Raw genomic sequence first — 17,040 nt, forward strand, 5'->3', positions numbered from 1 at the left:
CGCAATCGCTGCATCTCGATACGTTTAACAATATTGATGTCGTTGTTCGTGGTTCATGCGACGTCGATATTCACCGTCAACGCAAATTGGTCCGTAGATCTTTCAAAGAATTTTTCTCCAAACACACCAAGCACTGCCATGTCTGCTTGCGCAAGTACCCAGGCTTCGGAGCCATACATCAGCACGGGTAGTATCATTGTTTTGTAGAGCGTTATTTTTGTTTGACGAGATGTGGCTTTGTTTTTAAACTGCTTACTTAAACCAAAGTAGCATCTGTTAGCCAATACAATTGTTCTTTTTATTTCACAACTGATGTCGTTTGTTGTGTTTAAGGAGGTGCCGAGGTGGACAAAGTCTTTTACTACCTCAATATTGCTATTGAACTACATCTTTCAAATGAACTAGATAGTACAACTCTATTTGGTACAGCCCGTATATAACAGTTCCTCCGGATTATAGGTTTTTTGAGGATTTGTTTTTTAGTCTTCCATGGGTTTATAAAATATTCCAGAAGAGAATTATCAGTATAGGTCCGCGGGTTTCTATATCCCCCATAGAAGCGTACCTCTTTATTTTCCGTATTTTTATTTTCGGTACCGAAATATCAGAAATTTGGTATTTAGTCTCTTTGAGTTTAAAAACTTTCCGCCAGAAATTTGTCGGATCGACGTTTTTATATAGCAAGGAACAGTACCTCCCGAATTTCGATATTTTGAAGCTTGCTAAAATTGCTGAAAATTGGTATTTAGTCTTCTTCATAACGAAAGTAAACTAATCGTTCCATCTTACTTCAACACAACTCGAGGTGGAGTGTAAACAAGTTCGGCCTTGCCAAACTTAACGCCGTTCTTACTTGTTATACCCTCAGCATTTGTGCTAACGAGGGTATATACACTTTCATACGGGCGAAATGTGCCTCATCGAAATAATGATTTTAGACCCCAAGTACGTTTGGACGAAATGTGTTTCAGACAATTTGGAGTTGATTCACCCATGTCCGTCCGTCTGTCTGGCTGGCTGGTGCGCACGATAACTCTCGAATGGAACAACCGATTTGATCCAAAATTTGGCTTTCGTAATATTTTGTCCAAAGTTAGTTTATGTTCGAAGATACGGTCCACTACTTCCGGTACCTCCCCCACAAAAGTTCGAAAATGTTCGGAAAATTTGTGCGCACGATAACTCTTGAAGGGAACAACCGATTTGGTTCATACTTTGCACATCGTACAAATTTTAGCAGACTTAGGTGAGGTTCTAATATGGACTCAATCCGTCCACTCTTTCATGTACCACCCACACAAAATTTCGGAAAAGTTCAGTTTAGGACCTGCTCTCGGATCGCTTTGATTTTTGTTTTAGGAACTTGTATTCATTGCCCCGCTTACGACGGTACATGTTTCGTCAGGGCCAACTCCGTACTTCCTGAGAAAATAGCCTGAAAGTTGCAAAAAATCCCTTTAACACCGTGTGTAATGGATCTGTCGATTTGGTCCACAATTTGGCCTTCGTAATATTTTGTCCAAACTTAGTTTAGGTTCGAAGATAAGCCATATCGATCCACTCCTTCAGGTACCTCACCCACAAAAGTTCAAAAATGTTCGGAAAAATTGTGCGTACGATAACTCTGGGAGAGAGTATCCGATTTTGTCTGTACTTTGAACATCGTAATATTTCTACGAGACATAGATCAAGTTCGAATATGGACTACAAATGTCAACTCCTTCGGGTACCTCCCACAGTATTTCGAAAAAATGCAGTTTAGGACCTTCTTTAGAATGACTTTGATCTTTGGTGTAATAACTTGCATTGGCTGCCGCCATAACGACGGTACATGTTTTTTAGAGCGCAAATAAATTTTCCTGAGAAAATAGCCCCAAAGCTATAAAAACCCCTATGGAACCATGCAATGTGGACGAATGAAGTGTACAATAACTCTTGAACCGATCAGCCGATTCGGTCCAAAATTTGGCTTTCGTAATATTTTTCCAAGCTTTGTTTAATTTCGAAGATGGGTACTATCGGTGCGCAACTTCCGGTACCTCCCCTAAAAGTTAATAAATGTCACTAAAAAGCTACGCGTTGTATCTGTTGAATGGAGCAACCGTCCAAACTTTGAATGTTTAAGTACAGGTTAGGATCTGTTCGAAGATCAGTTAAAAATGTATAGCCGGTATTACATTTGATATTGTCAATAGAATAGAAAGTTTCAATTCACACAGTCTGAGGGTATATCTCTGATACTTTTTTACTTGTTTTATTTTCAAACAACAAAATAATAAAGAGTATTTGTCATGCCGTATGCTACATATCGAAATGAAGATTCATACCTATCACAAAATTTAAGATAAATATATAATATATTTCATTGACATCTGTATTACTCCCAAGGTCCATGTATGCCCTCTTGAAGTTAGGGGGCACTTTTTTAGTAAAATATGGTAAAAACTTTAAGTCTCTGGCATGTAAAAAATAGAGCTTTTGTTACCTTCAGAGTTGAAAATGTTAATACCATATTCGAAAAAAATATTAATAATAATTAAATATGGAATTTTCAATATCTTTATTACTATTTTTTTAAAATAATTCCGCTTGATAATAAGCATTTTATGTCGATTATGCGTAACGAAAAAAGATTAGGTGTAAAATATGAAATAAGCAAAGATGCACAAAAATAAATATGCTTTCGTTTGCTTATTTAGCCTTGTGAGCCAAAATTGTGTAGCAGTTGATGTGGACAGCTAACGCTAATGTATTTAATTTCTGGCCCCTAGGCCCCCCTCCTCTGCGCACGTCCCTGGTGGGTATAGATGTACGTTTTAATATAGCACTCCATATAAGAGTTATTGCTGCTTCTCAGATTGGAAGGTTCTAAGATTACGCTCGATGTGAAGACTTCTAAAAGTTAAGTCTACTGTAGTGATCGTAATTTCGGATTCTCAATGGGTAGAAAAACTTCACGAAGAATATGATTAATATTGGTTCATTTTTTGGTACAATCCCAATATGTAGCTACCACCAGATGTTACGTATTTTGAAGGTTGTACACACATCGTCCAAATGGAATAACTGTAACATGGTATATCAGATTCCAAATGGGCCATACAATTTGTTCCACTTCCATTCCCCTTACGGGTATCTCCTGCAAACAGAGACTTGCCGCAAGTAAACTTGCCTAATATAGTGCTTACTTAGCTGACCCATTACAGAACATTTGTTCCATAAGCCGAACTATGAAAAGATCTCCATTTCTCTCTTTTTGTCTCTTTGCTTTTTGGAATACCGCGTCTTTCCACTTGTTTGCTCCATCGAAGACTTGGCCTGCCAGTTCTGTATTTATACACCTTTTTAGCGGGTTCATCATCGCTCATTCTTATGATATGGTCTAGCCAACGCAATCGTTGCATCTCGATACGATTATCTATACTGATGTCGTTGTATAGCAGATACAGCTCGTGGTTCATACGACGTCGATATTCACCGCCAACGCAGATTGACCCATATATCTTTTGAAGAATTTTTCTCTCAAACACACAAAGCACTGATTTATCTGCTTGCTTTAGAGCCATACATTAGCACGGGTAGTATCAGTGTTTTGTAAAACGTTGTTTTTGTTTGACGAGATGTGGCTTTGTTATACCCTACACCACTATGTGGAAAGGGTATTATAAGTTTGTTTTGGGAAAAATTCATGTAACACCGCGCGAAATATCGGTCCTAGACCCCCAATGTGGTATATAAAGCGATTTTGAGATGTGCGTTCGTCCGTCCGCCCGACTGTCCATTATAAATTGTAATCAAACTCCAGGCAGCCATTATGGACGACCGTGATGAAATTTTGCATGAAGGTCGGGTTCAGACCCGAATAGACACCTTTTGTTATTGGTGATGATCGTGAAATATTTAGCGGGTGAAATGGACCAAAAACATAATTTTTATCCGATTTTGTAGCTGCTCTGTAGGTCGCAATGGTATTAAGACAGGGTTCGACCAATTTTAGCGTTTTAAACTTAAAATAGCTTTTATTTGTCCCAATTTTAAAGAATCGTAACAGAAATGTTCAAAATTTGCATTTTTACTCAAGTTATTAAAGAATGTGCTATTCCGATGAAACACTTTAAACCGTACACATTTTGGGCTTTTTGAAAGAAAATTAAAAAAAAATTATAACGGTACGTTATCGAATCCAAACTTTTTGTTGAAAGATACTTCATAAGATTACAAACCAAGATAAATAAACATTCCCGAGGTTATTCCACGGATATCGACTAAAATGAAGTAACAAAAAGCAATTTGAAATGTGCTATTGACATGAAACGGAGTGTATAATAGGTTTTGTGTAGAATACAACATTTTCCTCCCATGCTACAATTTGTCTCTATCATGATAGAGAAATGCACAGCATTATTGCAAATTACGTGGAGCCCTTGCATACTAATTGTCCAATTGGATTTTGTACACATACATATATGTATGTATATTGCAGAATGGGGTCGCTTCGCCACCTTTTTTCAAAATGCACTCGGTGTTAAATTTGTTGGAATATTAATTTTATTGAAGGCGCCCACCCCCTCCTGACGTATAATTAAATATGAATACTTTTGGGAGTCATAAATTTGTTTGCATGTAAATTATTTGAATTTCTACTCATTGCACAGTGGATCCACTTGTATGGAGAATGTGGCCAAAAATAATTAGAGTGTAAAAATCAAGCCAATGCGCCGGATATAGCTTCTCCCCCCTTTCCCCTCTGGAGGGGTATACTGTGAAAATTGTTTTATGCTGTTAATACAAAATGACATGAACAAAGGTCGCGATTATCTTATGATGCAAAAATAGGCTTGGGGAAACAAAACAATCTCCAAAACTACATAAAATCCAACCAATTTAGCGGATTCAAAAAAATAAAATTTTTTGTCAGAAAATTGATTAAAATTTTTAATAAAGATATTTTAGTGTTAGATAACAGAGTTATACGCTAATATATCCATAGAAACACTTTTCTAGGGCAGCTTTAGTCAGCGACCCGCCGCACATTGGGGCAAGATTTCAAAAAACGGAGATTAATTCAGGGAAGCATTTGAGTAATCTAATGTTAATATTTTTCGAATGCTTACACTTCAGTCAATATAACGGAACACAGTTTTGGTGCAAATTGAGGGATTGGAGAGGTATATTCGAAGCCCTCATAAATGGGTACCATAAAAACTATGAAGCGTTTTTACGGTTTTGCCTACATTTCTTATTTGATGAATCTAAAATCTTCTAATATGATAAATTATTGGTTAAGCTAATATTTGGCAAAAAATTATTAATTTAGGTCAATATTTTAGTGTAGCTCCCATACAAGGGTATTTCCCGATTTTATGTATTTCGAGGGTCTTGACCACATTTTTTAGTACATTTATCTGTAAATTAGGATTTATAGTTCTGAATGCCTAAGAATTCATAGTGTGAAAATTTGTCAATATAGGTCAATGTTTTGGTATAGGCCCATATAGATTTACAGTCAAATTTAGGGGTTTTCGAATATTTTATGCATATATTGCAACTAAACTAGCTCAAATTGTGAATTGTGCATTTTAATGGGATTGAAAATATTTCTATCAAACACCATCTCTATATATTTTCGTTTTGGAATAACCTCCATATAAAATATTCCGCTACTTTTTTAACTCTAAATACTTTTCAAAAATAGGGAAAATGGATACATTTTAAATTAATTTTTAATATGTTTCTAAACCTTTTTTTGCCATAAATATATTTTTCTAAGATTTAGATTTCTAACTGAAGTTGACGATTCCATCCTAAAGAGGACACTTTTGATGCGTAAAAAAATATTACTCTTTATACACCAAAAAAAAATTAATTTTTTATGGTGCTCTTTAAATTATTAAAAATTCTTTAGCTTTATCACAGTGTAACTGTAGAAGTAAACAATATATGATCTTGACATTTTGCTTAAAGACTTAGAATTTTGTACCATATTACCATGTAACGACAGTTATACCAAAACCGAATTTAATTTTTATACCCTACACCACTATGTGGGGAGGGTATTGTAAGTTGGTTTTGGCCAAAAAGTTTGTAACGCATCGAAATAATGGTCGTAGACCCATACTTATATATACCAAAATGAATGTCTCGACGAGCTGAGTCGATCTGGCTATGTGCGTCCGTCCTTCAGTCCGTCCGTTCGTCTGTCCGTCTGTCCATCTAAACCTTGTAATCACGCTATAGGTCGCAATTTTGATCGGATCGTCACGAAATTTTGGATGTTGATGGGGGTCCCGGGGGGGAAGAAGCCTATTGATTTTAGTGATGGTCGGATAATATTTAGGGGTCGGAATGGGCAAAAAACTTAGGTGGATAAAAAGACAACGTTTTTTCCAAACCGAATATCTCAGCTTCTATACGGGGTATACCAAAAGCAAGACCTGACAATAAAAGTAGAAAATATCGCTTTTCTACTGATGTAAAGTAGGTTCTCGTAGGTGATCAAAAAACGAAGATATCACAATAGTCGCAAATAAAACCCAAATTTTCATTTTTGCAATTTTAATTATAATGACGAATATCACAGCTTTGGTTGGGGACTTTCCAAAAGCAAAGCCTGGCTGTGAAAGTAGAAGATCCCATCTTAACAATGATGTAAACTAGGTCGGCGTAGGTGACCAAATAACGGGGATATCGCAATAGTAGGTAATACATCCCATTTTTCCACTTTTTTGGAAATCACGCTATAGGTCTCAATTTTGATCGGATCGTCACGAAATTTTGAGGGTTAATGGGGGTCACACAGTTGAAGAAGCCTATTGATTTTGGTGATGGTCGGATAATATTTAGGGGTCGTAATGGACAAAAAACTTATTTGGAGAAAAAGACAACGTTTTTTTCCAAAGCGAATATCTCAGCTTCAATATGGGGTATACCAAAAGCAGAACCTGGCCATGAAAGTAGAAAATATCGCCTTTCTAATGATGTGATGTAAAGTAGGTTCTCATAGGTGAGCAAACAACGAATATATCGCAATAGCCGCTAATAGAACCCAACTTTTTATTTTTGCGATTTTAATAATAATGACGAATATCACAGCTTCGGTTGGGGATCTTCCAAAAACAAAGTCTGACTATGAAAGTAGAAAATCCCATCTTTACAGTGATGTAAACTAGGTTGGCGTAGGTGGCCACATAACGGAGATATCACAATAGTCGGCAATACATCCCATTTTTTAATTTTTTTTGTAATCACGCTACAGGTCGCAATTTTAATCGGATCGTCACGAAATTTTGGGGGCTAATGGGGATCCTACAGAGAAAGAAGCCTATTGATTTTGATGATGGTCAGATAATATTCAGAGGCCGGAATGGGCAAAAACTTGATTGGAGAAAAAGTCAACGTTTTATTTCAAAGTGAATATCTCTGCTTCTAAAAGGGGTATATCAAAAGCAAAACCTGCTGATGAAAGTAGAAAATATCACCTTTGCAACGATGTTACGTAGGTTGTCGTAGGTGGTCAAACAACGAAGATATCGCAAAAGCCGCTAATAGAACACAACTTTTCATGTTTGCGATTATAATAATAATGACGAATATCACAGCTTTGGTTCCGGACCTTCCAAAAGCAAAGTCTGACAATGAAACTAAAAAATCCCATCATTACAATGATGTAAAGCAGGTTGGCGTAGGTATCCAAATAACGGAGATATCGCAATAGTCGGTAATACATCCCATTTTTCCACTTTTTTGGAAATCACGCTACAGGTCGCAATTTTAATTGGATCGTCACGAAATTTTGGGTGTTATTGGGGGTCCCACAGAGGAAAAAACCTTTTGATTTTTGATAATGGTCGGGGTCGGAATGTGACAAAAAAAAATATTTGGAAAAAAGGCCAACGTTTTATTTCAAAGTTAATATCTCCCTTCTGTAGGAGGTATATCGAAAGCAAAAGGCATGGAAAGTAGAAAATATTACCTTTACAACGATGTGAAGTAGGTTGTCATAGGTGGTCAAACAACAGAGATATCGCAATAGTCGGTAATGCATCCCTTTTTCCATTTTTGTGCAATTACACTACGAAATTTTGATCGGATCCCCACGAAATTTAGGGGGTTGATGGGGGTCTAACACAGAAAGAAGCCTATTGATGGTTGGCATACATCCCACTTTTCCATTTTTTATTTGGGTTGTACTGTCGATGCACTTAAATGCGTTTCAAAAAAATTGACCTGTGTTAATGTAGACATTCAGAGCAAAGGCGCTAAGCTATCCCAATTTTAATATTTTGAATTTTATTAGTCAAAAGCTTATGAACAGGGGTAGTGGTGTAGGGTATCACATAGTCGGCCCCGACCCGACTATAGCCTTGGCTCACTTGTTTTTATTTAATCTCCATTTTTTGCGATTTCACTCCTTGTGCATCGCCATTATTTTATATAAATCATTATATATAGTAACTATACAATAATGGTGGACCTGCACACATTGTCTTATGTAGGATGACCACAGAAATTAAAGCAAAACACAACATACTGTACAACAATAACAGGGAAAATGAAGACAAAAACCCCAAAATGCAAAAATTTACCCCTTGCTATTTCCACCATTTTTGACATAACTCAAAATGCGCAAGCAAGACGCAAGTTTTGTTTGCGCAATATCAAAGACAACAATCAAGAGAAAAATACAAAAAAAATTCTCACGACCTTCTCTACACTCTTTAAACCCTCAGCATTTATGCTAACGAGGGTATATACACTTTCATACGGGCAAAATGTGCCTCATCGAAATAATGGTTTTAGACTCCAAGTATGTTTGGACGAAATGTGTTTCAGACAATTTGGAGTCGATTGAGCAATGTCCGTCCGTCTGTCTGGCTGGCTGGAGCGCACGATAACTCTCGAACGGATGAAACGATTCGGTTCAAATTTTGGCTTTCGTAATATTTTGCCCAAACTTAGTTTAAGTTCGAAGATGGGCTATATCGGTAAACTCTTTCCGGTACCTCCCCCACAAAAGTTCAAAATTATTCGGAAATTTTGTGCGCACGATAACTCTTGAAGGGAGTAAACGATTTGGTCCATACTTTGCCCATGGTGAAATGTGTACCAGACTTAGATAAGGTTTCAATATGGACTCAATCGGTCCACTCATTCGGGTACCTCCCACACAAAATTTCGGAAAAGTTAAGTTTAGGGCCATCTCTCGAAACGCTTTGATTTTTATTTTAGCAACTTGTATTTACTGCCCCCCATACGACGGTACAAGTTTCATCAGGGGCAAGTCCATACGTCCTGAGAAAATAGCCTGAAAGTTGCAAAAAAAAAACCCTATGACACCGTGTGAGGTGATTGGAGCGCAAGATAACTCTCGAACGGATCTGCCGATTCGATCCAAAATTTGGCCTTAGTAATATGTTGTCCAAACATAGTTTAAGTTCGAAGATAAGCCATATCGATCCACTCCTTCAGGTACCTCTCCCACAAAAGTTCAAAAATGTTCGGAAAAAATTTTTCGTGCGGTAACTCTTGAAGGGAGTGGCCGAATTGGTCCATACTTTACACATTCTAATATGTCTACCAGATATAGATCAGGTTCAAATGTGGACTATATTGGTCGACTCCATCCGGTACCTCCCACACAAAATTTGGGATAAGTTTACTTTAAGACCTGATATGGAATCACTTTGATTTTTGTTGAAGCAGCATGCATTCGTTGCCTCAATTGCGATTTTAAATGTTTTTTCAGGGGCAAGCCCATACGTCTTTAGCAAACAGCCTGAAGGGTGTAAGAACCCCCTATGGTACCATATGTAGTGGCTGGAGATCCATTCTTTTTAGTATCTCCTCCGCAAAACTTTTGATCTTTAATCCTAATCAACATTTTTGTGGGTTCTAACGCCCAAAATTTTAAAAACCGCCTAAATACATACATAATACATACAAATTGTTTCAATATACACAGGCTGAGGGTATATCTCTGTCGGCAAAGCCGACTGATACTTTTTTACTTGTTTTTGTTATACTCCAATATATTTCAAAATTATGCAAAATCTGGACACATTTTGACGAATTTTTTTAACACATTTCTAAAAGACATTTTCAGTACAATTTTTACCTAAAATATTAAGAATTACCTCTGTTTGAAATATCCATTTCGAAAATGTCAAGTTTATGTAGCAAAAACTACGTTATGGCGATTTAAAAGCAGCAAAATTTAACAATTTTCACCTGTTTCTTAAATTTTAAAACTATGTTCAACTTTAATACTGTGCTACACGAAAAGTAAACAACATTCGACTTTGCTATTTTGGCTAGTGAGGTAGAATTTTGTACTCGTTAACCCCGTCAAGACAGATTATCAAAAATGTGTGTTTCAATTTTTTAATTAAGACCCGTTTTTTTCAATTTTGCCCCAACGTGCGCCGTTTATAGTCTGGCACTAGATGACAGCTGATTTTTATACTGAATAATCTTAAACCGATGACCTACGTTGGAAATTATTATTCCCGAGGTGGGCACTGGTGGGCATCATGACTAAAACCTTAGGTCAAATTTATGTATATGATCGAATTGGCATTACAAACTACACCAAGAAAATATGCAGCTAACTAGAATTCCACAGCACGCTAAAACACTATTTATACCCTACACCACTATGTGATAAGGGGTATTATGTCTTTGTGCATTTGTATGTAACGTGCAAAAGGAAACGGGATGGACATATAGTTCCTTTGAGGGATATACATAGAATCAGTTTCTGAGTCGATTTATGCATGTCCGTCCGTCTGTCCGTCCGTCCGTCTGTCGGTACATGTATTTTTGTTCGCAGCCTACAGGTCGCATTTATTATCCAATTAGGCTAAAAATTAGGAAAGGTCATTTTTTCGCCATAAGAGGAACCCTATTGATTTTGGTGCAAATCGGTTCAGATTTAGATATAGCTCCCATATATATTTTCGGCCGATTTCACGAATTTTCTGTACCAAACACATTATATATGTCCGACTTCAATTAAATTTGGAATGTGTGACTGAATTCGGTCTAAAAATAAATGTGCCAAATTATATCGAAATCGGTTCAGATTTGGATATAGCTCCTATATATATTTTCGCCCGATTTTACGTATTTGCTGCACCAAACACGCTATATACGTCCGATTTTGATGAAATTTGGAATGTTTGACTGAATTCGGTCTAGAAATAAATGTGCCAAATTATATCGAAATCGGTTCAGATTTGGATATAGCTCCCATATATATTTTCGGCCAATTTCGCGTATTTGCTGCACCAAACACCCTATATAAGTTCGATTTCAATGATATTTGGAATGTGTGACTGAATTCGGCCTGGAAATAAATGTGCGAAATTATATCGAATATATATATTTTTTTTACATATTCACATATTCACAGTGGTGTAGGGTATCATAAAGTCGGCGCCGTCCGACTTTGATCCTTTCCTTACTGGTTTTTTAATGAAAATTAAGCTATTACCTCTTCCTTCAAAATCCACTATAATATTTTGTTATACGTATTCATTTCTCGATATTTTTAATGTATTTACTTGCACTTAAAGTATAGGTTGTACTCACAACAAAAAATATTAGTCAAATATTCCGACTTTTGAAGCTATTCTTAAGAAGATTGCGTTCGAATGAAACAAAAACCAATATATTCCATGTCATAGCTGTCAGATTTGGCAGATGTTGTACCAAAATTTAGACATTCTGACATTAATTTTTTATTTTTGGCCAATGGGTGGATCCACTGTGCATTGTCAGTTGTTTTTACCGGTTAAAATATATTTTTGATATCACAGTATATATCCACAATGAACTATTTTCGAAATACTTCAGAAAGCACAAAATCGCAGCAACTTATATATTTATTTATATTAGGTGTATTCCAAAAAGGAACCTGATAGTCACATAAAATTTATAGATGTAGCAAAAATGGCTACCAATGTCAATTTTCCAATTTTGGAACTTTTACTATAATTGTATACTAGAAATGTATAGATAAACATAATTGTTCCACAAATATCCCAGTAGGGAGAAGGGAGGCTTCTCTCACATGAATGAGTTTCATACTAGCACAATGACAAGGGACCTACTGTTTATCGCCGAGTCCGAACGACTTGCCCTAACACACCGCATGTAGAAAAACTTCTCTCTGGCAGAAATAGTCAGAAAATGTCATTTACGTATCTTCGTTTCTAATATTATTCCATAAAGTGGAGCTATATTTAAACTTCACATCCGCCTGGTTCGCAGAATCTCGTGGGTTCGTTTCCCCGGCGAGGTAACATCAAACTTTCAACTGTGGCAAAATACACCTCAGTAATGTTGGCGACATATTCTGAGTATTTCAGCCATATAAAACTTCTCTAAAAGTGGTGTCTTAGGACACGTCGTTCGGACTCGGCGATAAACTGTAGGTGCCAAGCTTAATGTGATATAGTGGCAGAATTGACAAAGTTATTTCCATAGAGAAATTTTGATTTGCTCAAAGCTAATTCCCAGGGGCAGTGGTGTAGGGTATCACATGGTCGGCCCGTCCGACTATAACCTTTGCTACTTGTTATTCCTGGAAGAGACATTCCGGGCAAGTAAGCTATTCTTGGAAGACGACCTCTTGACCTTTCCATTGATGTTAGTTTTGTTGATGTACGTCATCAGATAACAGAGTTACAGCCTAACATATCCAGTTTTTTGTTTGTAGTGTTATCATAAACACGCTAGAGATCGCAATTATAGCTCAATAGTCACGACTATAGCCTTTGCTTACTTGTTTTTAAACTGCTTACTTAAGGCAAAGTAGCATCTGTTGGCCACTACAATTCTTCTTCTTATTTCACAACTGATATTGTTTGTTGTGTTTATGGCGGTGCCGAGGTAGAGGAAGTATTTTACTACTTCAAAATTATAAGAACCAAATTCCACAATTGATCCTATTTCTATGGACACATTTCCTATTTTAACTGGCCTAATATCAGTTAAAGTCATCTTACAAAGCCGGCTGAGCTTTGCGGGGATACCAAATTCAGAAATGGCTTGGAATGACTTTGGGCGTAGGGGGCTGTCGAAGGCTGCCTTATAATCAACAAAAAGTGGTAGGTGTCGATCTGCATCTCTTGGGTTTTCTCCAGGATTGACATAGAGTAAATATCTGGTCAATGGTGGACTTGACAGGTCTAAAGCCGCATTGGTATGGTCCAATTATTTCATTGACCATAGGCCTTACAAGTTCGCATAATATCTCTGACACCATCTTGTAGGCAATAGGGAGAAGACTTATTTATGCCCCTATAGTTAGAGCATACAGTCTTACCTCATTCTAGTGTACGGGACACAGGATGGTAAGGTTCCAATCGTCGGGTACGCGTTCTTCCTGCCAGATAGCTGATGCATACACCTTATCGGTGTGTCGCCTCCGGTTTTAAACAGCTCGTCAAGTAAGCCATCGGCTCCTGGTGCCTTATCATTCTTTAGCCGGTTTATTGCGGACTTTATCTCCTCTTGGCTGGGCGGTATACATTCAATACCATCTTCTGGGATTGGAACTGTGGTATCTTGGTCGTCTTCGCTACTATCAGATACCAACAGTTTGGAAAAATGCTCTTTCCATATCCTGAGCACACAATCCGTATCAGTTACCAAATTACCTTGCTGGCCTGTACACTCTTTGGAAAAACTTTCGGACTTCATTCTAGCTACTGTACATCTCGACTTTTTCACACTACCGCATTCCTATTTCTCTATTTTTCCTGCGGAAAAGACGTTTCTCCTCTCTCCTTTTCTCCTGATACCTCTTTCGTGCGCTAGGCGTAGCTACTGATTGTATTGTAGCCCTACAAGCCGCATTTTCTCTTCGGTAGCAGCACGACACTCCTGGCCATACCATGGATTCCTAGGTGGAGGTCGCTGGTATCCAAGTATGGATTTTGCGGGTGTATGCATGGAGTGGGAAATACATTGCCATTGTGCTGGGGGATTACTCGGTATTGCGATGCGTTTGCGTTTGGTATTTTGTTAGCGCAAGATTTTTGCGTTAATGCACGATTTTGACATAGGCTTTTGTATTACAGATTACGCTGATGCCAGAAAGGAAAATGGAACACAAATAGTTACGAAAGCAGATACGAAAACGCATTGGAGACCCATTTAATTTCCTTACACATCGCATTTTGCTTACGCATCGCAACAGAGAGTAACCCCCCTGATATGTTATCGGGACGAGGAGTGCTTTGATTAAGCAATTGGGCCAGTTGAGTGGAATATTCTGTGGCCATCTCTTGTGATTGCTGCTTACCGATGTCGAATTTCCGTGTTGTGTCTGTTCGTATTTTATTTGCCACGTTTAATCTGGTACGTACCTTTATTGCAACAAGGTAGTGGTCCGAGTCTATGTTTGCTCCTTTAGGTGTGCCTCACCTTTAGGTGTTGTTGCTACGCTTTTCCCAATCCATCGTATTTCTTTTATGACAGTAATGTCGGCCTTGTATTTTTCAAGTACATCTGCCAATGCGTAAACTGCACTCTTTAAAGAGTGCGAACATTAGAGGGGATTTTTTTTCTTTTCTTTCATTTTTTCATAGTAGGCTGCTTTGTCTAGGAGAGGGTTATTAACCTTATTAACCGATTAACCGATTCATAAATAAACCCGACGCCGAAACCCAAGTTTCTTTTAACGATCTTATGGGTGAACGCGCGGCACATTTAGCTCGCTACCTTTAACGGGTGATAAAGGCAGCTCCACAGGTGACACCACGGGGATGTCAGTGTCCACTTGAGATGAAAGAGGGACCAAGATAAATCCTGGGCTTTGCCATGTTAAAGCCGGTCAGGACCGTTCCTTGGTATCTTTCATTCCCTACGTCACCTAATATAGATTGGGACTAAATTTTGAATGAAGACATATGTATAAATATTGCTAGACCAATGACGCTTCACTATGAGGACAAACTTTCGTTCGTGTAAAATAAAGCAGTTGCTAAAAAGTTCCAACTTTGTTCACAATTTTAAGCAGCAATTTTTACCCAGTTCTGTGGTTAAGTAAAAACATTTACAGAGTTTCCCTGCTGCTGGATTTATACGATCAACGCAAATACCCAAATTCCCCAAAAATAACCATAAATAGCTGTTATAAAAAGTATGTGGCGCCATAAGGGTTAATATTTCCGCTTTTATTATTTCAGAAAAACAACTTAATTCGAAGTAAAAAAAGTACAAACTAATTTTATGAGCAACTCAAAAATAAGCATCTATCGCTTAAAGCTAATCAATGATGGACAACATGCAACGTAGTGGATATGAGTGTATATATTTATGTAAGTATGTATATCATAAGTTATGAGTTGCTGTTGTAGCATTTTGCTTGAGACATACGTATGCATGTACGTTTTTCAATATCCCAGCCATAGTAGAAGGGACACTGTTGCAATGTTTGATAACCTTTAATGCAATAATAGAAATAGTTACATTTAGTGGGATGCGGAAAGAATTCCGACATGTGAGGTAAGCATTTGTTGAATTCGGTAGGTGATTGTACTGCCAGCTGTAAAATTAAAATGTTGGTAAGTATGTACGTGTGTACGTATTGTATGAATACTTTAAGTTTGTAAAAAACTCACTTTGCATTTGGCATTTTCAGGAAAATCACATTTGCCCGTGGCCACATTAAAATGAAGATGATCCATACAATGCATAGCTATGGCATTGCCGTGATAACAGACATAGTAATCCGAACAAGAATTACTATTGCTAATGAGCACAATTTGATTGGGATCATCATTTGGTGGACAAGAGTCTTTAACTATGGGTGCTACATCAAGAATTTCCGAAGGAATGTAGACGGGTGTTGTGGTGGCAATTGTTTGAGCTTCTGTTGTTGGTGGCTGTGTGGTAGTTTGAACTGGTTGTGGTTTTTCTTTCACAGGCTCTTCCTCCTCTTCGTCTTGCTCCTCCTGCTCCTCTTCCTCACCATCGACCTTATCCAAGGGACATTCTACATTATCTTGATCGTCGCATTCTTCACCATCGAAATACTGACCATCTTCACATTCATCCAAAGTAGAATCTTCTCCGTCACAATAGATAAAGGCCGAACAACTTTGGGAACTTGCTACATACGTTCCAGGATCCACACCTTCACATTCGTCAAATAATTCAGCAGCAACAAAAGACATCATGCAACAGGCTAATGTCAGCAAAAACAAATTTAGGTGTTTAAACATTTCCGATATTCGAAATATTCGAACAATCTGAATGGTTAACGTTCTTCTCACAAATAATTTGTCTTCTCGTTAAATTGGAACTTTTATAGACTTTTTTGGATACCATTTTTTGTGTATTTCCCAATATCGATAAAAAAGATAACAAAGATTGAAAATCACGAAACGAAAACAAAACGATCGTTCATACCAAAAATAGGCTAAATGTGGAACACACTAAAAATTCGATTCATAAATAATTTTGAATGCATTTGCTGTACTGTGTTAATATAAATGCATTGCATTTGCGACTCATTTCCCGCAGTTTTTTGAAAATTAACTGCGTAATGTCGAACCGCTACATATGCTCTTAAGAAAATTAATTTGTTTATGCTTAACATTTTTGTTGAACATTTTTTATTTGTGAATAAAATTTACTTGTGATAAATATCTCAAATTTAATATCAGTAGTTTGAATGATTCATTTCATATCGTTGTTATCAACCGCATCATTGTCACTGATAATATTCGGAGGCTGCAAGAAGAGTTCAATGAATGTTTCAAAACCACAATGCTTAGGGAGCAAATTAGAAAATGTTTTCGGTAATAGTTGTGGAAATATCTATGTTCATTGGAATGCCCAATGTTAAAAACAAACTTAATACCGAAATTATTATGTATGTATCAAATGCTAGGATATTTCAGCTTTCTATTTTTGTACCCTCAACCTTTAGGCTAACGAGGGTATATGAGGAAAAGACAACAATTTTTAGTTTTCCATCGAAAAAAATTAAAAATGTTTTTTTAAGCTACACGAAAGATTTTTTGTACA

General features: G+C 37.1%; 1 protein-coding gene across 1 annotated transcript; it reads right to left on the minus strand.

Moving 5' to 3' along the window:
* Nucleotides 1-15,346: 15,346 nt before the first annotated feature.
* Nucleotides 15,347-16,184, minus strand: LOC141401581 (peritrophin-1-like). Its single transcript, XM_073981893.1, has 2 exons — nt 15,630-16,184; nt 15,347-15,553 (listed from the first exon to the last, which is right to left on the minus strand). Exons 1-2 carry the CDS (start codon nt 16,182-16,184, stop codon nt 15,347-15,349), a joined length of 762 nt encoding a protein of 253 aa, XP_073837994.1.
* Nucleotides 16,185-17,040: the final 856 nt, after the last annotated feature.

Source organism: Musca autumnalis, unplaced genomic scaffold (assembly GCF_047663935.1).
Source record: "Musca autumnalis isolate F117 unplaced genomic scaffold, ASM4766393v1 scaffold_4, whole genome shotgun sequence".
Lineage (NCBI taxonomy): Eukaryota > Metazoa > Arthropoda > Insecta > Diptera > Muscidae > Musca > Musca autumnalis.

Coding starts and splice junctions, on each gene's coding strand:
- LOC141401581 (XM_073981893.1), bottom strand. CDS start 16,184: ATGTCTTTTGTTGCTGCTGAATTATTTGACGAATGTGAAGGTGTGGAT. Junction 15,554..15,629: donor CTGAAAATGCCAAATGCAAA/GTGAGTTTTTTA, acceptor TTAATTTTACAG/CTGGCAGTACAATCACCTAC.